Source organism: Schistocerca gregaria, chromosome 4 (assembly GCF_023897955.1).
Source record: "Schistocerca gregaria isolate iqSchGreg1 chromosome 4, iqSchGreg1.2, whole genome shotgun sequence".
NCBI classification, from domain to species: domain Eukaryota; kingdom Metazoa; phylum Arthropoda; class Insecta; order Orthoptera; family Acrididae; genus Schistocerca; species Schistocerca gregaria.
Genome location: NC_064923.1, coordinates 541,341,003 through 541,364,728, shown reverse-complemented (window position 1 = coordinate 541,364,728; position 23,726 = coordinate 541,341,003). Strand labels below are relative to the sequence as shown.

General features: G+C 38.0%; 1 protein-coding gene across 2 annotated transcripts in view; it reads left to right on the top strand.

Annotated features, from left to right (window-relative positions):
- The window catches only part of LOC126365990 (trans-Golgi network integral membrane protein TGN38-like), a 64,007-nt gene extending 56,461 nt beyond the window's left edge, over positions 1-7,546 (top strand). For both annotated transcript variants that reach the window (XM_050008806.1, XM_050008805.1), the window contains exon 4: positions 6,403-7,546. In XM_050008806.1, the coding sequence (XP_049864763.1) occupies positions 6,403-6,543 (141 nt within the window). In that variant the 3' untranslated portion in view covers positions 6,544-7,546. The remainder of the gene's footprint in view (positions 1-6,402) is intronic.
- The last annotated feature ends 16,180 nt before the right edge of the window (positions 7,547-23,726 follow it).

Below are 23,726 nucleotides of genomic sequence, written 5' to 3'. Positions count from 1 at the left end.
ACATCATACTCACCAATAAAAAGAAGAAATCAACACAACTAATCGAAATATCCATACCCAATACAACAAATATACAGAAGAAAACAGGAGAAAAAAATTGAAAAATACATCCAACTGGCTGAGGAAGTCAAGGACATGGCATCAGGATGAAGCTGACATATACCAATTATACTATGAACTACAGGAGTCATACCACACAATATCCACCAGTACATCAACGCAATACAGCTACATCCAAACTTGTATATACAACTACAGATATCTGTAATTATTGATACATGTTCAATTACCCGAAAGTTCCTAAATGCAATGTAACATATACTGTACAGTTAAAAGGAAGTTACGCTTGACCAAGGTCTGTGTCACTTTCCATTTTTAACCAGACCTAAGGTCTGAGAAAGGAAAGAAGATAAATAATAATAATAAGTTGTTGTGCTCATTGTTGAGTGTCATGACCCCATGAACCAAGCGTCTCCATCCCAGACGCTTGCCGGCTTCTCTTAGTGCCTGCTGAAGAGGTAGACAGGAGATCTTCTTGATTTGATCCATCCATCTGCTCACTCCTCTTCCTCTTGGTCTCATGCCCTCAATCTTTCCTTCCAAGATTATTTTCTCTAGATTTGCTCCATCTCTTCTCATAATATGGCCAAAGAACTGGAGAATTTTTTCAGTGGCTTGAAAAGAAATGTGTCTGGAGCTATAGAGGAGTTCAATAATGGACACATTTGTTCTTCTTTCAGTCCATTTCATGCGTAGCATCCTACGCCAGCACCAAAGCTCAAATGCATCAATGTGTTGTTTGTCTCTAGCCTTGAGTGTTCATGTGTTGCAACCACAAAAGAAGACAGAAAACACGAGTGTTTCAACTAGCCAGATCTTTGTGCTATTTGTTATTGCTCTGCTCTGCCAGATCTTGGTGAGCTGCTTCATAGCCACTTGCCCTAGTGTGGTCAGTCTTCTTATCTTATCTTCACAACTTCCCGTGTTGCAGATGGTTGACCCACGGTAGAAGAAGGAATGCACGACTTCCAGTTCATTTAATCGACCTGTGAGCTGGATCTGGTCTTCTCGAATTTGATGTGTAATCCATATGCTAGACTAATGTCCTCAGCAAGTTCATCTTCACTGTCGGCTAAAAGTAAACAAGCACCATTGCTGAAGTGCAGCAAAACTGTTTTTTGATACACTGTCAAAGGCAGTCGCTTACTATCAAGCCATTTTGCAGTGGCATCACGGCCTAGAGCATTTCCTTCCCTGGTTATGCAGTGGGAAGAGGGTCAAACCAGACATCTGGGAGCAAAATACTTCACCCAGTACCTGGTCTGTACTTTAGTCTGATGGGCATAATTTTATTTCTATGTTAACATCATGACCATTGTTGCCTCCTCCCCCCCCCCCCCCCCCACACACACACACACTCATAAACCTTCTCCAAATCGGATCTCCCACCATCCTCCTTTCCCGTGGTTTTCATAGTACCTTTTTGGGAACCACTTTCTGCACTTGGCCAGAGAAGAATTCTCCTTCAGCATCTACTGGTGAAGAGGCTCCCTTATGGAATCCATCTCTCTGGCATAAAAAAAAAGTGTCAGTATATTGCAGGGAAGTGTGAGGCAAAAAAATTGACAATAACATTGTCTAATGTTTATGTCGAGAAAGTGCGCAGTTAGAAACCTGCCTTCATACCAAACATATTGACTCTCAATAGTGTGGAACTCACATGTATTGCAATTGAGTTGCTTGTCTTTCAAACACAAGTAGATATGATGCAGAATGGGTAAATTTTTCTTGGCAGGAAGAAAGGAGCAGTGACTGATCTATTGGCAGCAGTTTCTGGAGGATTTGGACTTTGCGTGCATACATCTCTGACAGGTCTTTGAGATGAGCACATGTGGTAGTTGTAGGCAGTGGAATTTCCTGTAGGGCTTGCAGATAGAATGTGGATTCAGAATTTTTTACAGTCGTCAGCTACATGTTCATTGTAAATACACTGCCCTCCTTCATGCATTTATAAACAGTCTGTTGTCCAGAAAGTGACCATATCATTTTTTTATCTTAGCGACTGGTGTTGGTTTGTGATATCCATGCCGTCTTAATTTTCGAGTAAAGATGTACAAAAAGTTAAAATATCACACTTTCTCCTCAGTGGGTACCATCTTGTATCTTACATGCCCTGACTCATCCATTTGAGAAGACCCCTAAAACAAAATAACATACAAAAGTTATACTGCGGAGAGTTTTTCCTACTATTTTTATTAATTTTCAGTCTAGAATGTGATGAATGGTTGTGTAGTATTAGAAGCTGGGTACAGTGTGTAGTGGTTATAGGAGCAGTATGTCTGTAGAATTAATGGAACAGAAGTAGTACATGTACAGTGTGGCTGGATGATATGTGAAGAACACTTCCATTGTTAAGTTAACTTCAGATAGGCATTGTTTCCAAAGTACTGTAATGTAGCCTTATGTTTACATAAGGTAAAGGCCTGTGTTCCACATAACCTGTGGTTTTTAAAGTGTCACAAGCTAGATCTTATTGCCTTGATACATAAAGGCTATGCAACCTCTAAAGGATGTGATAAGATAATTCACTGATGCCCAAAATGACTACAGAGGCAATACAGTAACATTAGTATATAAATTGTCTCCACATTCGTGAAGTGTTCTCTGCAGACCAATGCTTGGTTTTAAGTGAAAACTGTTATGTGCGGGATTAAATGCAGATGCAATATGGGTGAGCCAGTGTGTAGTAGCTTATCTGTTTCAGTGTACTGGCTATATGAACCAACTATATATATTTGAAACACATTTTTCATACATATAAAACTCAGTATTCTGACTGGATGGATGCAGTCCGCTACTAATTCTTCTCCTGTATCAAATTCTCCATCTCAAGAGTTGTACCTGCACATTGTGTCCTCAATTATTCATTGGATATATTCAAATCATTCAAATCTGGTCTTCCACTACAATTTTTCCACTCTACAGCTCGCCTTAGTATTGTGGAAGTTGTTCTCTGATATCTTCACATATACCCTATCCTCATGCTCCATCTTATTGGCAGTGTTCTCCATAGGTTCCTCCACTCAGTATTTCTGTAAAGAACCTTGACATTTCTTATTTTACAGGCATTCCATTGTAATAGGTGTTACATTTGCAAGCAATAAAAGTTGAAAATTTTCACATTTAAAATAAGATGCTTGATAGGAATTGCATGAGCAAGTAGACTGATTTTTGTTGAGGAAAGTGCATAAGTTTAGGATTTCTGTGAGAGAGTAGTGTAACGGGTGTTACTTCAAATGAATTTCTAAAACCGGGTAATGACTAAAAATTCTGAGAGATTTGAACTTCAATCTTGATAAAATTCTGAGGCACAAGTAAAGAACAAAAAGATTTTTTCCCACTATTGCAGAGTAAGTACCTTAATAATCACCAAAATATTTAAAAAATAAATATGATGTATCAGGTGTTACGCAGGTTATAATGAGTATAACATATGACATCATTCTTATGAATTGTAGACTTGTTTACATTCTAAACTCTGTCAATTTTTTAATATTAACATTATTAATTCAGTGGTCTAGAAGAATCAAAGTTACCTTTTTTAAGGGTCTGAGTGCAACACATTTGTATTAAACATATTTTTCTGTAACATCAATATTTTTGCCAACTTCATAAAAACTCTCCCTCCTTCCATTGTAATATTTGTCATAAGTAATTTAGCCATTATATTTGTTAATTTTACATGAGAAACATCACTTTCTTTTCATTTAAATAATTTTACTACTTTCACAAGACTGCACAAACATTTTTTCGCATCACTTTCTTTATCCACAGCGCTTTGGCATACACCAACAAATTGTTTTAGATTCTGTAAATATTTTCTGTTTGCTACTTTCAGCAGCAACTTGAACTAAATCAGTCCGGCATTCACATCCTCCTCCTATACTTTGCCTAACTCTTCTTCACAATCTAGTAGACCTGCTTGTAGTAAAGCCTTGTAGTAGCACTTCGTCGCTCAACTTCCAGAGAACAAATACCCACTGTCTTTACAGAACAAATACCAACTGTCTTTACTTCTGACTGAAATGCTTTAGATATCAACAATGATTCTGGTTATACAGCCTGAAGTCATGTTACCCCTGTATTTGTGGTATGGAGCACACATGATACCATCTGTCCGTAAATGCCAACTCTCTTTGAAGAGCTTTCTCTTTGTCATTATGTAAACTTTTAATATCCTTCACATGCTTCTTAAATGTAAGCTAGAAATATTCCACTGGAGTGAAAATGGAAATTTGATTATGACTCCAATGAGCAGACCAAATTTTGTGTTTTGATATCATTGAATAATTTTCTGGAAAGTCAACCTGAAATACTGCTCTTTTTTCAAGTAAGTCTTCCCTCTGTCTCTCAAAATATGCAGCTTTGGCTTCTTCACATTTTAAAATGTGTGTGTATTTTGTTGTAGCCTGACCAAAAAGAAATTTTCTAGAAATAAAAATACTACATATTTTGAAAAACAAATCTTATTTGGAAGAAATCCAGTGTTTAAGCTATAATTTAATTGGATAGATAAAAACATCTATTCACCAAAAGGCAGTAGAGCACATACGTAAAAGATGGGTGTAATTAGGGAAGCTTTCGGAGCCAGTGGCTCCTTCTTCAGGTAGAAGGGTTGAAGGGGAAGGAAGAGTGGTGAAGGGAAAAGACTGGAGAGGTGTAGGAAAAGGGCTAGATTTTGAGAAAGTTGGCCAAAACTGCTGGTCAGGGGAGACTTATCACACGTAATGAGAAGAAAAGATTGATTGTTATGGACTACATTGGATGAGATTTGAAAACCTGAGAGCTTAAGAGTGGAAGTCAGGGTAATATGCAAGGCAGAGATTACTGCTTAAACATCAAGTATGAGTTAATAAGAGTGTAAAGCTAATTGTATGTAACAGAAGTGGGAGCAGGTCGGTGGAGAATAGACAGGGAAGACAACTCTGATTAACTCCTGCATGTTGTTAAAGCAGCAATCTCTGCCGTGCATGTTACCCTGTCTTCCACCTTTAAACTCTCAGGTTTTCAAATCTCATCCAATGCAATCCCAAATAATAAGTCTGTCCTTCTCATCCAATCCAGTAAGCCTCCCGTGAGCTGCAGTTCTGGGCGACTCTTCCAAATTCTACCCCTTTTCCTTGACCTCTCCAGTCCTTTTCCTTCACCCTTCTTCCTTCCCCTTCAACCCTTCTGCCTGAAGAAGGAACCCCGAAAGCTTGCCTAATTACAACTGTCTTTTATGTGTGTGCTCTGCTGCCGCTTGGTGAGTAGATTTTTTTATCTATCCAGTTAAATTATTTTTTCAAAAATTGATTGTTTTCAGTATTTAAGTTATTTATAAGTAGCATTTGTTATTACGAAAGTCAGTTTTCAAAAATCACACATTAGGTTCACTTTAACCTGGAATGCCTACTTTTCAGTACACCCATTTTCAACATCTCAAGTGCTTTGTTTCCTTTCTGTTCCAGTTTTTCTGTTCTCATGTTGAGACCAGTGTTCAACACTAGTAAACTTCTTTTGGCAAGGGATGCCCTCTTTACCTGTACTAGTTGGCTTTTCTTTCTTGATTGTTTGTTATTTTGATTCCAAAGGTCCAGAATATCTCAACTTCTTCTATTTTGTGATTAGATTGATGTTAGAGCAACCCCTAATCTCATTTCTGCTGCTTCTCTTTACTTTCATCCTTTTCCAGTTTAATCTCAACCCATATTCTGTACTCAAAGACTGTTCATTCAATTCAGTAGATCGTGTGATTCTTCTTCACTTTCACTGAGGATACCAATGTCATCAGCAAATCTTATCATTGGTAGTCTTTCACCTTGAATTGTAATCCCACTCCTGAACCTCTCATTTATTTCTGTCATTACTTTTTCAGCGTATAGATAGAACGTAAGGTGGAAGATTAAACCCCTTCCTTTTACCATTTTTAATCCAAGTACTTTATCCTTTGTCTTCCATTTTTATTGTTCCCTCTTGGCGCTTGTACATCTTGTCATTCCACATAATTTATACATATTTCATTGTAATTTTGAACATCCTGCACCATTTTACACTGTCAAATCCTTTTTCTAGGTCGACAGATAATGTGGTTATGTCTTCATTTGGCCTAAGCCTTGCCTTCCACTATCAAGTGTAACGCCAGAACTGTCTCTACAGTGTCTTTATCTTTCATAAATGGGCTCCATCAAGCAAGTAGCTTAGTGCCATAGTAAAACTCTGTCAGTGCCCTAAAATGAGTGCTACCACTTTTTCTGAAGCACTTTCACACAGTATGGTAAACAGTATTTTAAAAGGTAGATATTTGTATATGTTATATAATGGTACAAAGGAAGGCTGTGTGCAATGTGCGAATTGTTGCAGATATTGGCTCTTGCACTGGAAGGACGTTCCAGGCGTGGCAGGAGACGACCTAATACGTCAGGATATCGAAAACTGGACAGCAACTTGGAAGAAGCTATCTCATCGTCAAAGAGTGCCTCAGTGACGCAAGTTATATATTGAATGTTCCTGCCCATTTTATTTGTAATTATGTTGCTGTGAAAGAACAGGCAAGCAACCGAAGATGACAGTGCAGTTCTGTGATCTTATGAATAAGAGGAACTTCTAGAATCCTAAAAGGAAATATTACAGTGATCCTTAAAGGCATTGTTGGACTTGAGCTCTGTGTGTGTGTGTGTGTGTGTGTGTGTGTGTGTGTGTGTGTGTGTGTGTGTGTGTGTGTGTGTGTGTGTGTGTGAAAACTGTTTTCTACATGAAAGTTTTTTAACTGACCCAGTAATAAAGGTGGTGGAGTGCGGCAAGGGATATTTTGACAGCTACTGAAACATGGAATTTTGTTGCAAATTGTGTATGTCACCCTCTCAAGGCTAAACAAATAAATTTGAATAATTGAATGTTTGTTAAATTGTGTTGTCAGTGTGTGTGTGTGTGTGTGTGTGTGTGTGTGTGTGTGTGTATTTTCTGTAGAGACAAGAAGAGCATTTGACACTAAGTAAAGATATATCTCAAGTATTTTCACTAAATTTGTTATTTTTACTCTTATTGCCACAGTCTACTTTAATAGCATGAAACTTTGTTTTTTAAGTAGAGTCAGTGTAATGGCAGTTGCAACAAAGACTCAAGTTGGTTTTGTATAGTAAATACTGAACACAGATCTGTAAAAACTATAGAGTGGATCATTGTGAAACATAGTTTTTTTGTTTAAAAATATGGGTTATTCCTATTTAAATTTCCTGAACAGACAAATAACTATATTTTGCACCAGTCATAAAAATGTTCATTGTAACTTCTTGCTTTATGTATCAGTTGAAGAAATACAAAAACTTTGGAAAACTGTCCACTGTGGCTGATTACATGCATTACAGTGATCTGCAGTAGTTTTTATTAGTACAGATTAAAAAATCAAAATACACACAACAAGAAAAAGAAATATGGATTCTGGTTCTTTTCTATGCATTTATTTTGTTCTTGAAGTAATAACAAGCTCTGTTACTTTCTTTCTTCATTCTTATGTCTTCCTTGCTGACATACTCCATTTCCAGTACCCTTCATCTACCTCCATATCCAACATCAGTATTTTTGCATTCCAAAAGGCTTTACTGCAACTGTTATTAGGACCAGTTAGAAGTTTTTGAATTTGCTCTATCACAAATAAACCAAAATTATTTTATACAGTCTTTTGTTCACCGATGAAATAGGCAGTGCGCTTCTCCTTGATGGGAAGTCTTGTACTGCTTAATCATCAGTTGTATCTTTCTATTCTGAATGTGACGTTTGTGAATACTTAACTTCAACAGGTGAAAAGTCGAACATCTCTCATTGAGACCTACAGCATGAGTGGCTAAACTGAAAATGAAATTTCATAATTTGCTCTATGGTATTAAAGGAAATACACTGTTCCTAGTTGTGATAGTCTAGTAAAACATCAGTTGGTTTGTTAAATGTGCTAATAACAGATGAAGTCAGTTTTTCTTAATTGAAAAAAAGTATTTGCCACAAGGTTGTAATTGCCTGTTAAGGCAAAATTGTGGCCCATTACATCAACAAGAATAAGATCATTTGGCCTATTGCCTCTCTTTTCCAATAGTCAAAAGAGCAGTTGAAATATAAATATACTTTTCATTTCATAGATTCATAGCTCCTCAACAGTGTAGAACCTGTCATGAAACAAGGATACGTAATACATATTTATGGGAAAGAGAGAGGGAGGATGTCTTAATGTTTCTTTCACAGATCCCAGATGAAATTTCTCATAAATACTTTAATGTATACACATGGAAGTGTGTAAACTCATTCTTAGGCTATTGCAACCACACATTGTGCAATGGTAAACAGTTCACAATATGTATTTATTGCAGTCACATTACTGTGTTGAACTGTGCGGTTGGTTTTATATAAAAACAGTCATTGGAGTAGGAGGAGTTGTCAACCAATTAATGTTTCAGGCTCCTTATGAACTGAACTTATTCAGTAACTGAACAGTGCCTGGCATACTGTTAAGAATATATGTTCCAGAATAATGGAACAGAGTAACTCAATCTTTACAAAGTTTATTCTTATTTTTAGTAGTGACTCCATGTATTGATCTGTTTGTTTAAAAATTATTCAGTAAACAATCAGCATAATGCATCTATGACTTATTAAACTGTTAGTACAGTATTATTCACACACGTCAGCACATGCTTCATGAAGTCGGATGATATTTCTTGCATCTCATATCTTGCGTACCAGGTGGAATATTTTTTCATGTTACGTTGTCCTAAGTATCTCAATAATTCTGAAGGGGTGTCTATTACAGGTGTTGTGTTTCTTTCAATGTGCTGTCAAATTATTTGTACAGTATCATATTACAAGTGTCAGGTTTCTTTCAGTGTGGTGTAAAATTATTTGTAGAGTATCATACCCACCAGCTTTTCATCTACTTCCCCTCTTCTTTCCATTGTACTGCGTCCTTTTCTCTTGTGTAGTCCCTATATGCATTCCACCGAGTGAGGTGGTGAGCATGCTGGACTCTCATTTGAAAGGATGGTGGTTCCAACCTGAGTCCTGCCATCCAGATTTAGGTTTTCTGTGATTTCCCTAAATTGCTCCAGGCAAATGCTGTGATGGTCCCATTAAAAGTGCATTTCCTTCCCCATCCTTGACATAGTCCGAGCTTATGCTCCGTCTCTAATGACCTCAATGTCAACAGGATGTTAAACCCAGTCTTCCTTCCTTCCTCCTTCTATATATATATTCCTCCCACCTTATGGCTTTCCCTTCTTTGCTTAATACTGGCTTTCCATCAGTGCTCTTGATATAATCATATAGTTGGTTCTCTTTTCTCCACATGTTTCTCTAATTTTTCAATGGGCAGCTCATATCTTTCCCATAAATATGCCTGCTTCTGTAGCATGGGATCCCTGTGATAGCCATTTGTCCTTTCCTGTTTCGCCTGCTTCACTTGCTGTGTTTATACATTGTACCTATTTTTCATTTAAATTCAGTATCTTGTGTGTTACATAAGGATTTCTAGTGGGGCTTGTCTTTTGTCTATTTGTCCCACTGCTGTCTTTATTATACTACTACTCAAAACAACACATTCTCTTCTGTAGTATCCAGTTACTGTTTGTCTAACACTCCTTTAGTAAGCCTCAACCACCACTGGTTCTTTCAGTTTAGTCAAGTTCCATTTTGTTAATCTCTTATCTCTGCAGTTAATAACCAGTGAATCAGGTTAAACATGTGTCTCTGGATGTGTTTTGCAGTTGGAAATGTGGTGTAGAAATCTGGCTTACCATTACATAATATATCTGAAACTTTCCAGTACCTCCACATGTCTTTCGCATATACAACTGTCATTCATGATTTATGTGTCAAGTACAGGGGGGGGGGGGGGGGCATCGGCGGCAAATAAGTGGCCTGGATGAGTGACAGCATTAACTGAGGAGCTGAGGAGGAAAAGACACAGTTGCTTTCAACAGGATGGAGCAACTGCCCATACAGCCAGCCGAATCTTGTAGCACATTTACATGATCTTCACACTGGCAGAGTTGTTAGCAGAGGTCAGCCTCGTCATGGCAGTAACTGGCCACCCAGATCACTTGATCCATCAGTGTACGATTACTTTGTGTGGGAGCCCTGGAGTCTAAGGTGTATAGCAACAACCCTCACAGTCTTCAAGACTGATGATTTCAGAGGACACTGCAGCAATTCCAGCCGTCCATGTTCAATCTGCCTTCAGCAATTTGCTGACTAGGAGCCAAAAGCGTGAAGAGATGAATGGTGGTCACTTTGAACATGTGGTATTGTCAGGTTAGTACTGTATTTCCTTTCTTCTGCTGTGTTTCTTTGTACCCTGGAACTCTTTTCTCTGGGCCACTTTCATTGCCCCACCTTGTATTAGGAATGGCTAAATTGTGCTCTGTGCAAAATTATATTATGTAGTTTTTCGTTGTCCAGGCTCCATTTACATTTTTGTCTCCAATGATCTGAATAATTTATTTATTTCATTATACATTGTTTCAATCTCTTCATCTGTGGGGCTAGGGCATATGTAAAGTTGTGTACAGATCACACCTCTGTGGATGTTGCCTGTGTTAAGGATGGTAGAGAGGGTTTGAACTGAAAGAGAGAAATAAAATTATGTTAAAAAAATGACGTAATTCCTCCAGCTGTATTAAGGTATTGGTTTTGTTGGCAACTAGTTTCGATGTTGCTACATCATCTTCAAGCCCTTACTAGTTGACAGTAACCATATTTGTCTAACAGTAGTAGTATTAGTACTACTGTCCAACAGTAGTAGTATGTGTGAATGTATGCTTTCCCGGCGTATACAGCTGGCGAAGAGTTCTCGGGCTTCCAGCCGGGTGGCGGTGTCTTCAAACTGCGACGTTTCGACGAGTGACATACTCATCTTCTGGCGAAGATGATGATTATGTCACTCATCGAAACGTCGCAGTTTGAAGACACCACCACCCGGCTGGAAGCCCGAGAAATCTTTGCCAGTAGTAGTATGTGTTAGACACATATGGTAACTGTCAACAAGTATGGGCCTGAAGATGATGATGTAATAACATTGAAACTAGTTGCCAATAAAACAAACACCGTGATACAATTGGAGGAATTAAGTCAGCTGACATTCCAAGTTGTCCGTTTTAATTATGGATATACGAAGAAGAAATAAAATTATCTTCTGACTATATTCCATCAGTACAGGGAGCATGAGAGCTCATTCAGGCCAGAATGTGGGGGTGTCTGCGTATGTGAGAGTAAAGAAAATAACAAGACTAGGAAGATGAGAGAAAGGTGGTTCACATTTGAATTGGCCAGTGGGCAGTCGGAGAGAACAGACACAGATGCAGATGGTATGAAGTTGTCTGCTCAGTCTGAAAGTAAGAAACGAAGAGAGAAACTTCACTGTCCATGCTCCCCATGACGCATCTTGTGGCAGCCACATAACACTTTTCTCACACCACCCTCTTCACTAGCTGGTGACATGAAATGTTAGTGCATTCAGCAGACAAATGAAAGTGTACTCGGTCAGCAGCTTCTACTAGAAAGAACTGCTTTTGTCCTGTAGGACAGGCTGGTTTGGCACATAGGCCATGCAAGAAAGAATAAAAAAAATTTGCTTGATCACAGTTGTTGGAATTTATCATGGTACAACTCCAAAAATTGGTATTCGCAACATTATTTCACAAATTTCTCAGAATTTTTTAAAAACACATGGAAAACCTTGGATTATATCATGTTTGAATACAAAACTACAAAAGTTATTACTTTGTTCACTTGGAGGAAAAAAATACATACGTAAAGACAGCAGTAGTCACAAAACAGGACAATTTTAGTAATTCAGTAGTATATAGGATAAATTCTAATGGCTCTCAGTACTATTATATTGACAAAATTGGTAGTTCGTTCAATGTCTGCATTAAAGACGACACGTACACCCAAAATATGTTATTAAGGAGGAACACACAGTGCGGGGTATTATACAGGGAATACTGGTGCTACACAGTGCATGTAAAGGAATGAAATTACATTTAGTGGAAAAGTAGGAGATCTACAGTTGTAGAAAGAGAGCTCCAGATTCTTCATTGAATGATCAGACTGAGTATAGCCCCTTACGTGGAACATCTGCTTCTGAGGCTGTTTGGGCCTGAAATGAAATCAAGTTTTCTTGGGTAAATCAGCACAATGAGACATGTTACCTTCAGTGCACTTCAATAAAATAACAAATAAGGCTCTCGTAGCCAGCTAGAACTGTAGGACAATTTTCAGTGTCTCTAACAGAACAAACATTTCAGCCTCTGACGAATTTTCTATTCTAAGGGTTGATGGGAATTGTATTTCTGATGAAGTACTTCAATTACTGTCAGTAAATGTATGTGAGAGACATGCTGGGACAACTGGCCCGAAGGCTTCGCTGCCATCTTCCAAAATCTAGTAGCCTCTTTTTATTCAACAGCGGCCTTTGCTGCCTTTATATTCCAGAAGGTGGCGCTTTTTAAATAGCAGCAGTCTTCTTACCTTACTATTATGTATTTATTTAATGTTAAATACTGGTATGTATAATAAATGGCCTTCTATTGTGATTTTCTAAAAAAAAAAAAAAAAGTTACATCACAACACTGTGCTCTTTTTTGTAGCTGCTCTATTAAACTGTACTCTCCTGATCTTTGTGACATTGTTTTGTAATGTCAACCTTTGTGTGTATACTTTTCCTATATTTTCTTTGTGTCTGCATTTTATTATATATATTTTAATCTGTATTACTATTATTATTGTAACAATATAGCGGAGATGCTGAGTCGCGATAGGCACAATAAAAAGATTCACACAATCATAGCTTTCAGCCATTAAGGCCTTTGTCAGCAATAGTAGTGTAGTTACAGCTCTCTGAGACTGCAGACGTGTGTGTGTGTGTGTGTGTGTGTGTGTGTGTGTGTGTGTGTGTGTGTGTGTGTGTGTGTGTGTGTGTGTCGCGCGCGCGCGGCTGACAAAGGCCTTAATGGCTGATTGTGTGAATCTTTTTATTGCACCTATCGCGACGCAGCATCTCCGCTATATGGTGAATAGCAACTTTCCTTCTCTGGATTGTTACATTCCATCCTGGATTTCCCATTGTTTGATTTACTATTATTATTCCTATTTACAGAGCAAATATTGTGGAAATGGAAAGTGCTAATGTATGGTGATTTTCATAGAATAGATTGATGGTCAGTGGCTTGTATTGTTAGCCAATCAACAAGTTGTAATAATACTTCGAAAATGTATTTTTTGTGCAATCGCAAACTTTTATAAATGGAACAATGGCTACTGACATTAACAAACTAGAATGCCAGTGGCGTTTGTTGCAGGATTGTAGTGCAAATCGTTCAAGGGGAATAGTAGTTTGAAAAGTTCCCACATTGACACTTCTACGAACAGTGTTCTATGGGTAGCATCTTTGACTAGTAATCAAAACATCCTGGGTTCAAAAGTCACCACTGCTTAAATTTTGTTTAATAATCAGCATTGGCAGCCGAAGACTTCCAGCATAAGGAGCCACTTTCAGTCTGCCAATGGCCTTGTCAAAGAGGCTAGAGGAGCGAACAGAGGTTCAGGGCACTCTCTTGTCCTTTGGATGGGAAACTGCCCCGAAAGGCGGAAGAATCAGCAATGATTAACAGCATGAGGATGCAGAAGGCAATGGGAACCACTGCATTAAAGACACACAATGTATACCCACAGGACATGTGGCCTGTAATTGAAAAAGTGTCTTGGTGATCTCCTTTGGCAAAAGATTCCAGAATAGTCTCCCATTCAGATCTCTGGGATGGGACTGCCAAGGGGGAGGTGGCCATGAGAAAAAGATTGAATAAACAACAAAAGGATAACGTTGTACGAGTCAGGGTGTGGAACGTCAGAAGCTTGAATGTGGTAGGGAATCTAGAAAATCTGAAAAGGGAAATGCAAAGGCTCAATATAGATATAGTAGGGGTCAGTGAAGTGAAATGGAAAGAAGACAAGGATTTCTGGTCAGAGGAGTATAGGGTAATATCAACAGCAGCAGCAAATGGTGTAACGAGAGTAGGATTCATTATGAATAGGAAGGTAGGGCAGAGAGTGTGTTACTGTGAACAGTTCAGTGATAAGGTTATACTTACCAAAATAGACAACAGTAGTTCAGGTATACATGCCAACGTCAAAAGCTGAAGATGAAGAGAGAGAGAAAGTATGTGAAGATACTGAAAGGGCAATAAAGTATATAAAGGGAGATGAAAATTTAGTAGTCATGCAGTTGCAGGGGAAGGAGTAGAAGAAATGGTTACAGGAGAATACCGGATTGGGACAAGGAATGAGAGAGGAGAAAGACTAGCAGAGTTCTGTCATAAATTTCAGCTAGTAACAGCAAATACTTTGTTCGAGATTTACAAAAGGAGGAGGTGTACGTGAAAAGGCTGGGTCACATGGGAACATTTCAGTTGTATTACATCATTGTCAGATGGAGATTCTGAAATCAGATACTGATATGTAAGGTGCACCCAGGAGAGATACAGATGTGGATCATAATGTAGTAGTGAGGAATAGTAGGCTGAAGTTCAAGAGACAAGTCAGGAAGAATCGGTACACAAACAAATAGGGTATGGAAGTACTAAGGAATGACAAGACACATTTGAAGTTCCAAAGGCTAAAGATACAGCAATAAGGAATAGCTGAGGAGGCAACACAGTTGAAGAGGAATTGACGTCTTTAAAAAGGGCAACCACAGAAGTGGGAAAGAAAAACATAGGTACAAGAAGGTAAGTGCGAAGAAACCATGTGTAACAGAAGAAATACTTTTATTGATTGATGAAAGAAGGAAGAACACGAATGTTATAGAAAGTTCAGGAATACAGAAATACAAGCCACTGCGGAATGAAATAAATAGGAATTACAGGAAAGTTAATATGAAGTAGGCGCAAGAAAAATTTGAAGAAATAAAAAAGGAAATGATTGTCAGAAGGACTGACTCAGTGCATAGAAAAATCGAAACAACCTTCAGTGAAATTAAAAGCAAGGGTGGTAATGTGAAGAGTGCAATGGGAATTCCTCTGTTAAATATAGAGAAGAGAGCAGAGAGGTGGAAAGAGTACATTTAGGGCCTCTATGAGGCCACGGCTGCAAAATACTAACGCGAATTCTTTACAGACGAATGGAAAAACTGGTAGATGCAGACCTCGGGGAGGATCAGTTTGGATTCCGTCGAAATGTTGGAACACGTGAGGCAATACTGACCTTACGACTTATCTTAGAAGAAAGATTAAGAAAAGGCAAACCTACATTTCTAGCATTTGTAGACTTAGAGAAAGCTTTTGACAATGTTGACTGGAATACTCTTTTTCAAATTCTAAAGGTGGCAGGGGTAAAATACAGGGAGCGAAAGGCTATTTATAATTTGTACAGAAACCAGATGGCAGTAATAAGAGTCGAGGGGCATGAAAGGGAAGCAGTGGTTGGGAAAGGAGTGAGACAGGGTTGTAGCCTCTCCCCGATGTTATTCAATCTGTATATTGAGCAAGCAGTAAAGGAAACAAAAGAAAAATTTGGAGTAGGTATTAACATTCATGGAGACGAAGTAAAAACTTTGAGGTTCGCCGATGACATTGTAATTCTGTCAGAGACGGCAAAGGACTTGGAAGAGCAGTTGAACGGAATGGACAGTGTCTTGAAAGGAGGATATAAGATGAACATTAACAAAAGCAAAACGAGGATAATGGAATGTAGTCAAATTAAATCGGGTGATGCTGAGGGAATTAGATTAGGAAATGAGACACTTCAAGTAGTAAAGGAGTTTTGCTATTTAGGAAGTAAAATAACTGATGATGGTCGAAGTAGAGAGGATATAAAATGTAGACTGGCAATGGCAAGGAAAGCGTTTCTGAAGAAGAGAAATTTGTTAACATCGAATATAGATTTATGTATCAGGAAGTCGTTTCTGAAAGTATTTGTTTGGAGTGTAGCCATGTATGGAAGTGAAACATGGACGATAACTAGTTTGGACAAGAAGAGAATAGAAGCTTTCGAAATGTGGTGCTACAGAAGAATACTGAAGATAAGGTGGATAGATCACGTAACTAATGAGGAGGTATTGAATAGGATTGGGGAGAAGAGAAGTTTGTGGCACAACTTGACTAGAAGAAGGGATCGGTTGGTAGGACATGTTTTGAGGCATCAAGGGATCACAAATTTAGCATTGGAGGGCAGCGTGGAGGGTAAAAATCGTAGAGGGAGACCGAGAGATCAGTACACTAAGCAGATTCAGAAGGATGTAGGTTGCAGTAGGTACTGGGAGATGAAGCAGCTTGCACAGGATAGAGTAGCATGGAGAGCTGCATCAAACCAGTCTCAGGACTGAAGACAACAACAACAACATGAGGTGGAAGATTTGACTGATGTAATAGAAGAAGAAACAGGATTCGATTTAAGAGAGAGAATATCCAGTATTAAAATCAGAATTTTAAAGAGCTTTGGAGGACTTATGATCAAATAAGGCAAAGGGGAAGTGGCAACAAAAACGACTATTCACACTGGTGTGTAGAATGTAGGCGTCTGGCAATATACCATCTGACTTTTGGAAAAGTATCATGCACACAGTTCCAAAGACTACTAAAGCTGAAAAGTGAGAGAATTATCACGTAATCATCTTAACAGTTCATGCAGCCAAGTTGCTGACAAGACTAATATACAGGAGAATGGAAAAAAAACATTGAGGATGTGTTTGACGATGATCAGTTTGGCTTTAGGAATGGTACAGACACTAGAGTGGCAATGCTGACATGGCAGTTGTAAAGAAAAATTGAGACTTGTTCATAGAATCTGTTGACCTGGAAAAAGCATTCAACAATGTAAAATGATGCAGGATGCTCAAAATTCTAAGAAAAGGAGTAACCTACAGGGAGAGATAGGTAATATACAATATATACAAGAGGGAATAATAATAATAAGAGGGTAAAGCCAAGAACGAAGTGCTCGAATTAAAAAGAATATAAGACAGGGATGTAGTCTTTCACCCCCTACTGTTCAATCTGTACAACGATGAGTCAATGATGTAAATAAGAGAGGTTCAGGAGTGGGATTAAAATTCAAGGTGAAAGGACATCAATGAGACAATTAATTGATGGCATTGCCATCCTGAGTGAAAGTTAAGAAGAATTACATGATATGCTGAATGGGAGTACAGAATATCAACAGAGAGTAAATCAAAGACAGATAAAAGTAATGAAAAGTAGCACAAATGAGAGCAGTGAGAAACTTATCATCAGGATTGATGGTCACTAAGTAGATAAAGTTCAGGAATTATACTACCTAGGCAGCAAAATAACCAATGATTCACAAAGCAAGGAAGACATCAAAAGCAGACTAGCACTGACAAAAAGGCATTCCTGCTCAAGAGAAGTCTACTAGTATCAAACAAAGGCCTTAATTTGAGGAAGAATGTACGATTGGAGCACAGTATTGTGTGATAGTGAAATATGGACTGAGGGAAAAGCAGAACAGAAGAGAATAGAAGCATTAGAGATTTGGTGCTACAGACGAATGGTGAAAATTAGGTGAACTTATAAGGTAAGGAACGAGGAGGTCCTGTGCAGTATCCAAGAGGGAAGGAATATGTGGAAAGCACTGACAAGGAGAAGGGACACAATGACAGGACATCTGTCAAGACATCGGGGAATGACTTTGAAGACATAGGTTGCAAGTGTTACTTTGAGAAAATGAGGCGGGCACAGGAGAGAAATTCGTGGCAGGTCACATCAAACTAGCCAGAAGGCTGATCAAAAGAAAAAAAAGCACACACTAAATGGCAACACAAGAGCATACACTAGTTATGCCATTAACGAGAGAGTTGACCATCACACATTGTCTTCAAATTGACCACCGACAACACAATACGTACTTCCAGTCTGTTATCCAGTGACAGCTGCACGTGTGCTAGCATTCCAGTGGAGATATCTGAGCAGGTTGCAGCAATACATAACTGTATATTAGCAAGTGTAGTTGGTATGACCTTATGATCTTTCCTCACAGACAAAAGTCTACAGGCATCAAATCCGAGGAATGGGTTGGCCAAGGATCAGGCCCTCTGCATCTGATCCAACAATTTGGAAACAATTCATGAAGATATGCCTTAGTACTTTTCAAATGCAACATCAGTCACTTGTTTCCTTCTGTTGCAGTGTCTAGGTGTTACACTACCACTTGAAAATAATTGATTGAAGAGGTTGGTAAATAACTGTCTAGATGATTGATGTCTATTGGGATGTGTGCCACTTACACCATTCAAGAACAAACTGCATGCTTCTTTCATTCTCCATACACTATGAGCATGTCAGCTTTTTCTGCGTTGGTAATCCCATCATCCACATACGACCTACTGTTTGGACTGTTGTACACTGACTGACTAGCAGGTTGCAATGCACTCAAGGAATACATGTGCACACTGTAAGCAAACATAACACCATCATACCTAGCAACTACACAGGCTGAATGGCACAAATAAGGGTCAATGTAGAAACTTTTCAAAATACAATATCTCATAAATAAATGATGCACTAGAATCCTGCAACAGACACCACTGACACTCTAATTTACCATACATTTATCGTATATACGTTTCACAAACAGAAAGTTTTGGAAAATCTGTAAAGCATTCAAACATGTCAAGTTCTTAGACATTAGCTCCGATGAAAGAAGCTTCTTTACTTGCCATTGAGTGCACAGAAACCGTTGAGGAAAACATGTACTTGCTAACGCATTATTAACAGAAACGTCCAAAATATATGAAAAGACCACACCACCAATCGCACTAAAAGCACCCATGCCTAATGAAAGTGTACTATAGGAACAAAAAGAAACAGCTGCATCAAAAAATTCCCTTGCAGTTAGTGAAGAAGGAGATAGGAAAACTTCACCTACAAAATCACAAGAAACTAGTGGTGAATTATTACACAGTCAAAATTTGGATACCACTATTCAAAAAACAGCTCAACAAGGAAAGTCTAGGAGATCACAACATACTCCCACTGCATCATATTCGTCATTGGAGAATCACGTTTCTTCTGGGAGTACAGCTTCAAGCAGCAAGATCTCAACAGCTCTGAGAAGATCTTCAAGAAAAACAAAAAAAAGTGTCAGCTAATAACTAAGATTTTTTTATGGTCAAGTAACAACTTTCGTAAGAGGACACAGCAGACATAAATCTTCCTCACATAGAACAATGTGACAACCTTAACATATACTGTCACAATGTACAAGGACTGAGAAATAGAGTAAGTGAACTTGAAATTCTTACAAGTGATTCTAATGTTTTGTCAGACATGCACTTACTGTGTATTAGTGAACACTGGCTAAAAGTGTCAGCATTACCTTATCAGTATATTCAAAACTTAAGATTAGTTCACCACTATTCTAGGAAAAATTACAAAGGTGGTGGAACTTGTATATACATACCAAATAGCATTAGCTGTGAACCTTTCCATCCCTGTGAAGCGTATTCCTTAGACAAAGACACTGAAATAGCTGGGGTAGTACTTGCCGACCTAAATATGCATATAACGTGTGTATATAGGTCAGCTAGTGGTAACATTTAAGTCTTCCTCAGAAACTTTGCACTATTGCTAGAAATAGCTTGTCACAACAACTCAAAAAATATAATAATATGTGGTGATCTCAACATTGATTTCCTTGAAAAATCTGCTCGAAAGCCCCTATTAGTAAATTTAATGATGTCATTCAACTTAAATATGAAAGTTATATGTCCTATGAGATTAAACATCTGTCTTGATCAGGTTGCTACTAACACTGATTGCACTGTAAAAATTATAGATGTTAGTTTTTCAGATCACAGTGCACTAACAATATATTTTAATCCACCATTCAGTGTACTCCCAACAGGAGAAACAGTTATTAAATGTAAAAATTATAGTGATAGCAAAATAAACAACTTTGTACTTAGAGAAAGAGGACTGGCAAAGTGCATTTACTTCCTCAACAACAAATGAAAAATGAGAATTTTCTGCAGCTATTTTTGAATATTACTTTAATTGCCATTTCCCAGAGAAAACAAAGACTATCACTTACAAAAAACAGAATGCTTGGGTCACAAAATGTATTAAAACTTCATCAGAAAAGATGAGGCTGCTGCACAGACTTAGCAAACCGGACAGTGGCAAATCCAAAGTGTTAAAGGTATACTATAAAAATTACAAAAACACATACAGGAGAATTATCAAATGGGCTGAAGAAGCTCATAATGATAAAACAATTAGGCGCTCTCCCAACAAATGTAAGACCATATGGGGTATAGTAAATGAACAGACTGGTAGAAAGTTAAGGATAGAGGACAAATCACACTAAATATAGAAGGACAAAAGACTGAAAATGCATATAAAATTGCCAATAATTTCAACAGCTAATTTTCAGAAATTTCCACGAATCTCCTAACCAACTCTTCAAGTACTGTTCACTCTCCTCCCACTAATCTCCTGACTAACTCTCCAATGACTGCACACTCTTGTCTCAAAAATAATACTCCTCTGAACTCCTTTTTCCTATCTCCTACAACACTGTACGAAATTGAAGATGTTATTAAAAATATATATATATTCAGCAGGGCATGATCTGATACCCTTCTTACTTCACAAGTGTTCAAATTACATCAGTGGGCCCCTGTCAAATATCATAAATACCTCATTTCTAGAGGGAATATTTCCAAACCAGCTAAAACTTGTTAAAATTATACGTCTCTACAAGAAGGGAGAGAAAACGGACATGACAAACTATAGGCCAATTGCTATACTGTCTGCCTTCTCAAAAATATTTTAATAATGTCTGTTAATTAGATTAGAAATATGTTTTAATTCTAACAACATAATCACATCTTCCCAATATGGATTTCAGAAAAATAGGTCCACCACACATGCTCTGTATGCATTTCTAGAAAAGTGCTCAAGTTTCGTTGACCATAAACAGTCTGAAGTTGGTATATTTCTTGACCAGTCCAAGGCCTATGACATGGCTGACCACAAGCTGCTGCTTATGAAACTCCATAAGTATGGGATTAGAGGTGTAGCCCACAATTGGTTCCATAGCTACCTTAGTCAACGAAAGCAATGTGTACAAATACGAAAATCAGGCACTGCAGGTCAGATATACTACATACAACAAATGGCGTCCCTCAGGGATCTGCCCTTGGCCCTGTTTTTTCCATATTGTTAATAAATGATCTACCAGAACACATACCAATTGCCAGCTCCTTTCTGAATGCGGACAACACAAATATCCTGATAACCAGTAGAGGTGACGCATTGCAAGATGCAATTAACGAAACTACTTGTCATTTAGTGGTGGTTAGATTACTCATAAATACTTTAAAAAACTGTAAGTATGAACTTCCATACTAGACAAGATCTAACCCCCCTTCAATGCAGTTATAGCTATTGGCAAAGATGACATTACAAACAGGCAGGACACCAAATTTCTTGGACATACCATCAGTAAGACACTAAATTGGAAACCACATATTGAGGCATTGTCACAAAAGCTTAGTAAAACCTGCTATCTATTACGATCATTAAAAGACACAGCCAGAGTAAATACCTTGAAACTGGTGTACCATGCCCTGTTTGAGTTTGTCTTGAGCTATGGCCTAATCTTCTGGTGAAAGAGCTATGATTCTCTCACAATTTTCAAGTTACAAAAACAAGTAGTAAGAATAATGAAATGCAAGAAAAGAACTGAACACTGTAAACCACTATTTCAACAGCTAAAAATCCTGCCACTGCCATGCCTCTATATATTGGAACTAGCTTGTTTTACAGTACAGCAATTGGACGCCCTCGACAGAAATGCAGACTGCCACACCCATGACACCAGAAGCAAAACACAGTTACACATTATAGCCCACAACACAAAATTATATGCGAATGGGGTTAAATGTAAGGGCATTCAAATATACAAGCACCTCCCAACAGACATAAAAACAAGCAAAAACCCAAAATAATGAGAATTAAATTAAAGAAGTTTCCACTAAATCACCATTTCTATTCCGCACATGCGTTTCTTGAAACAAAATTTTAATTACTTGCAATAAGTTGTTTATTCACTTGTAGATGTTTCTACGTAGTAAGATAATTTAATTATTGTATCTTATCTATATTCTGTCTGTATCTCATATATGTATTCTGCTATGTGAGCTATGTACCACAATATTTCAATTACTTGTAATAAGCTATATATTCACTTGTAGATATTTCTACTTAGTAAGATAATTTAATTTTTGTTCGTTACTCATATCCTGTCTGTATCTCTTATACATATTATTGGGTTCCTGTTGATCATTATCAACGAAAGCAGCAGTGTAGTAACAACAAATAGCAGTCTCTTGTCATTGTTTTGCTTATGAGACAATTATTCTCCTTTTTTTAAAATTGTAAGCGATGGTAGCGCGCAGAAAAGCAAGTCATGCCGCGAGCGGCGACAGGTCGTAAAGACTCATCATCAGAATGCGACAAACAATGCATAACACAGTACAATAATGGATGACGTAAACAGCTATAACAAAGAGAACGTCACTTATCAGATCAAAGCAAAATAAGCAGTCGATTCAAACTAGACGAAGCACGTGAAAAAGGAAGGGTACTCATATAAATACAGACGGAGCACCTGACATATAGATAGCAATGGCAACTTGGGAAAACTTAACTTTCAAGCTTATGACATGAACCAAACTACTGTAGCTGTATCTTCATCCATTCGACCTAAATTGTGTCTCTTGTTGTGATGGACCAACATTGTTTCGATTTGGAGGTGTGGTCCAAAACTTTTCTCTCCCCTTGAATTTCGAGTCTCAAATTTCAGGTGCGGCATAGATTTGGGAATGTTTTTTTTCTTTTATTTCGAGTATCATTTTTCAAGTGCGGCTTAGATTTGAGTGCGGCTTGGATTCGAGTAAAAACGGTAGTCTGCTAATGTCAATAAGCATTGTTCCATTTAAAAAAGTGTATGTTTGCACAAAAAGTGCACTTTCTAAGTATTAATACAGTCTGTTTATAGGCTAATCCATTCTGCGAAAATTGCACATCAGTAACACTTTCCATTTCTGCAGAATTGTTGGCGTAAGTTTCACGCTGTTTACCATGTGAGGCAACTTTGTATGCTTACACATCACCTATCAGCAACTGTTGGCTTCGCTTTCACAAGTATACACAGCATTTAGTCTTGCTACAATTACAAATAGGTGTCAGGAAAATCAGACCTACTGGACACACACACTGAGCACTATGGGTCTTAGCTTCTGAGGTCATAAGTCCCCTAGAACTTAGAACTACTTAAACCTAAGTAACCTAAGGAGATCACACACATCCACACCCGTGGCAGGATTCGAACCTGCGACCATAGTGGTCACGCGATTCCAGACTGTAGCGCCTAGAACCGCTTGGCCACACACACACACACACACACACACACACACACACAGCGCTTAGCATTGATAAGTTACCTAGTATAATAATGCTGTATGTATGTTTTATAACTGACTGCAATCTCATTAAGCTTGGTATGTTTGTGGTATATTATTGCTATTTTTGTAATTGTAGTATTTTGCAATATATAATGTGTTTGTTTTCTCTCGCTCTTATTCATATAGCTTTTGGAATAGCTGACAATATAAGGGAATAGTTGGT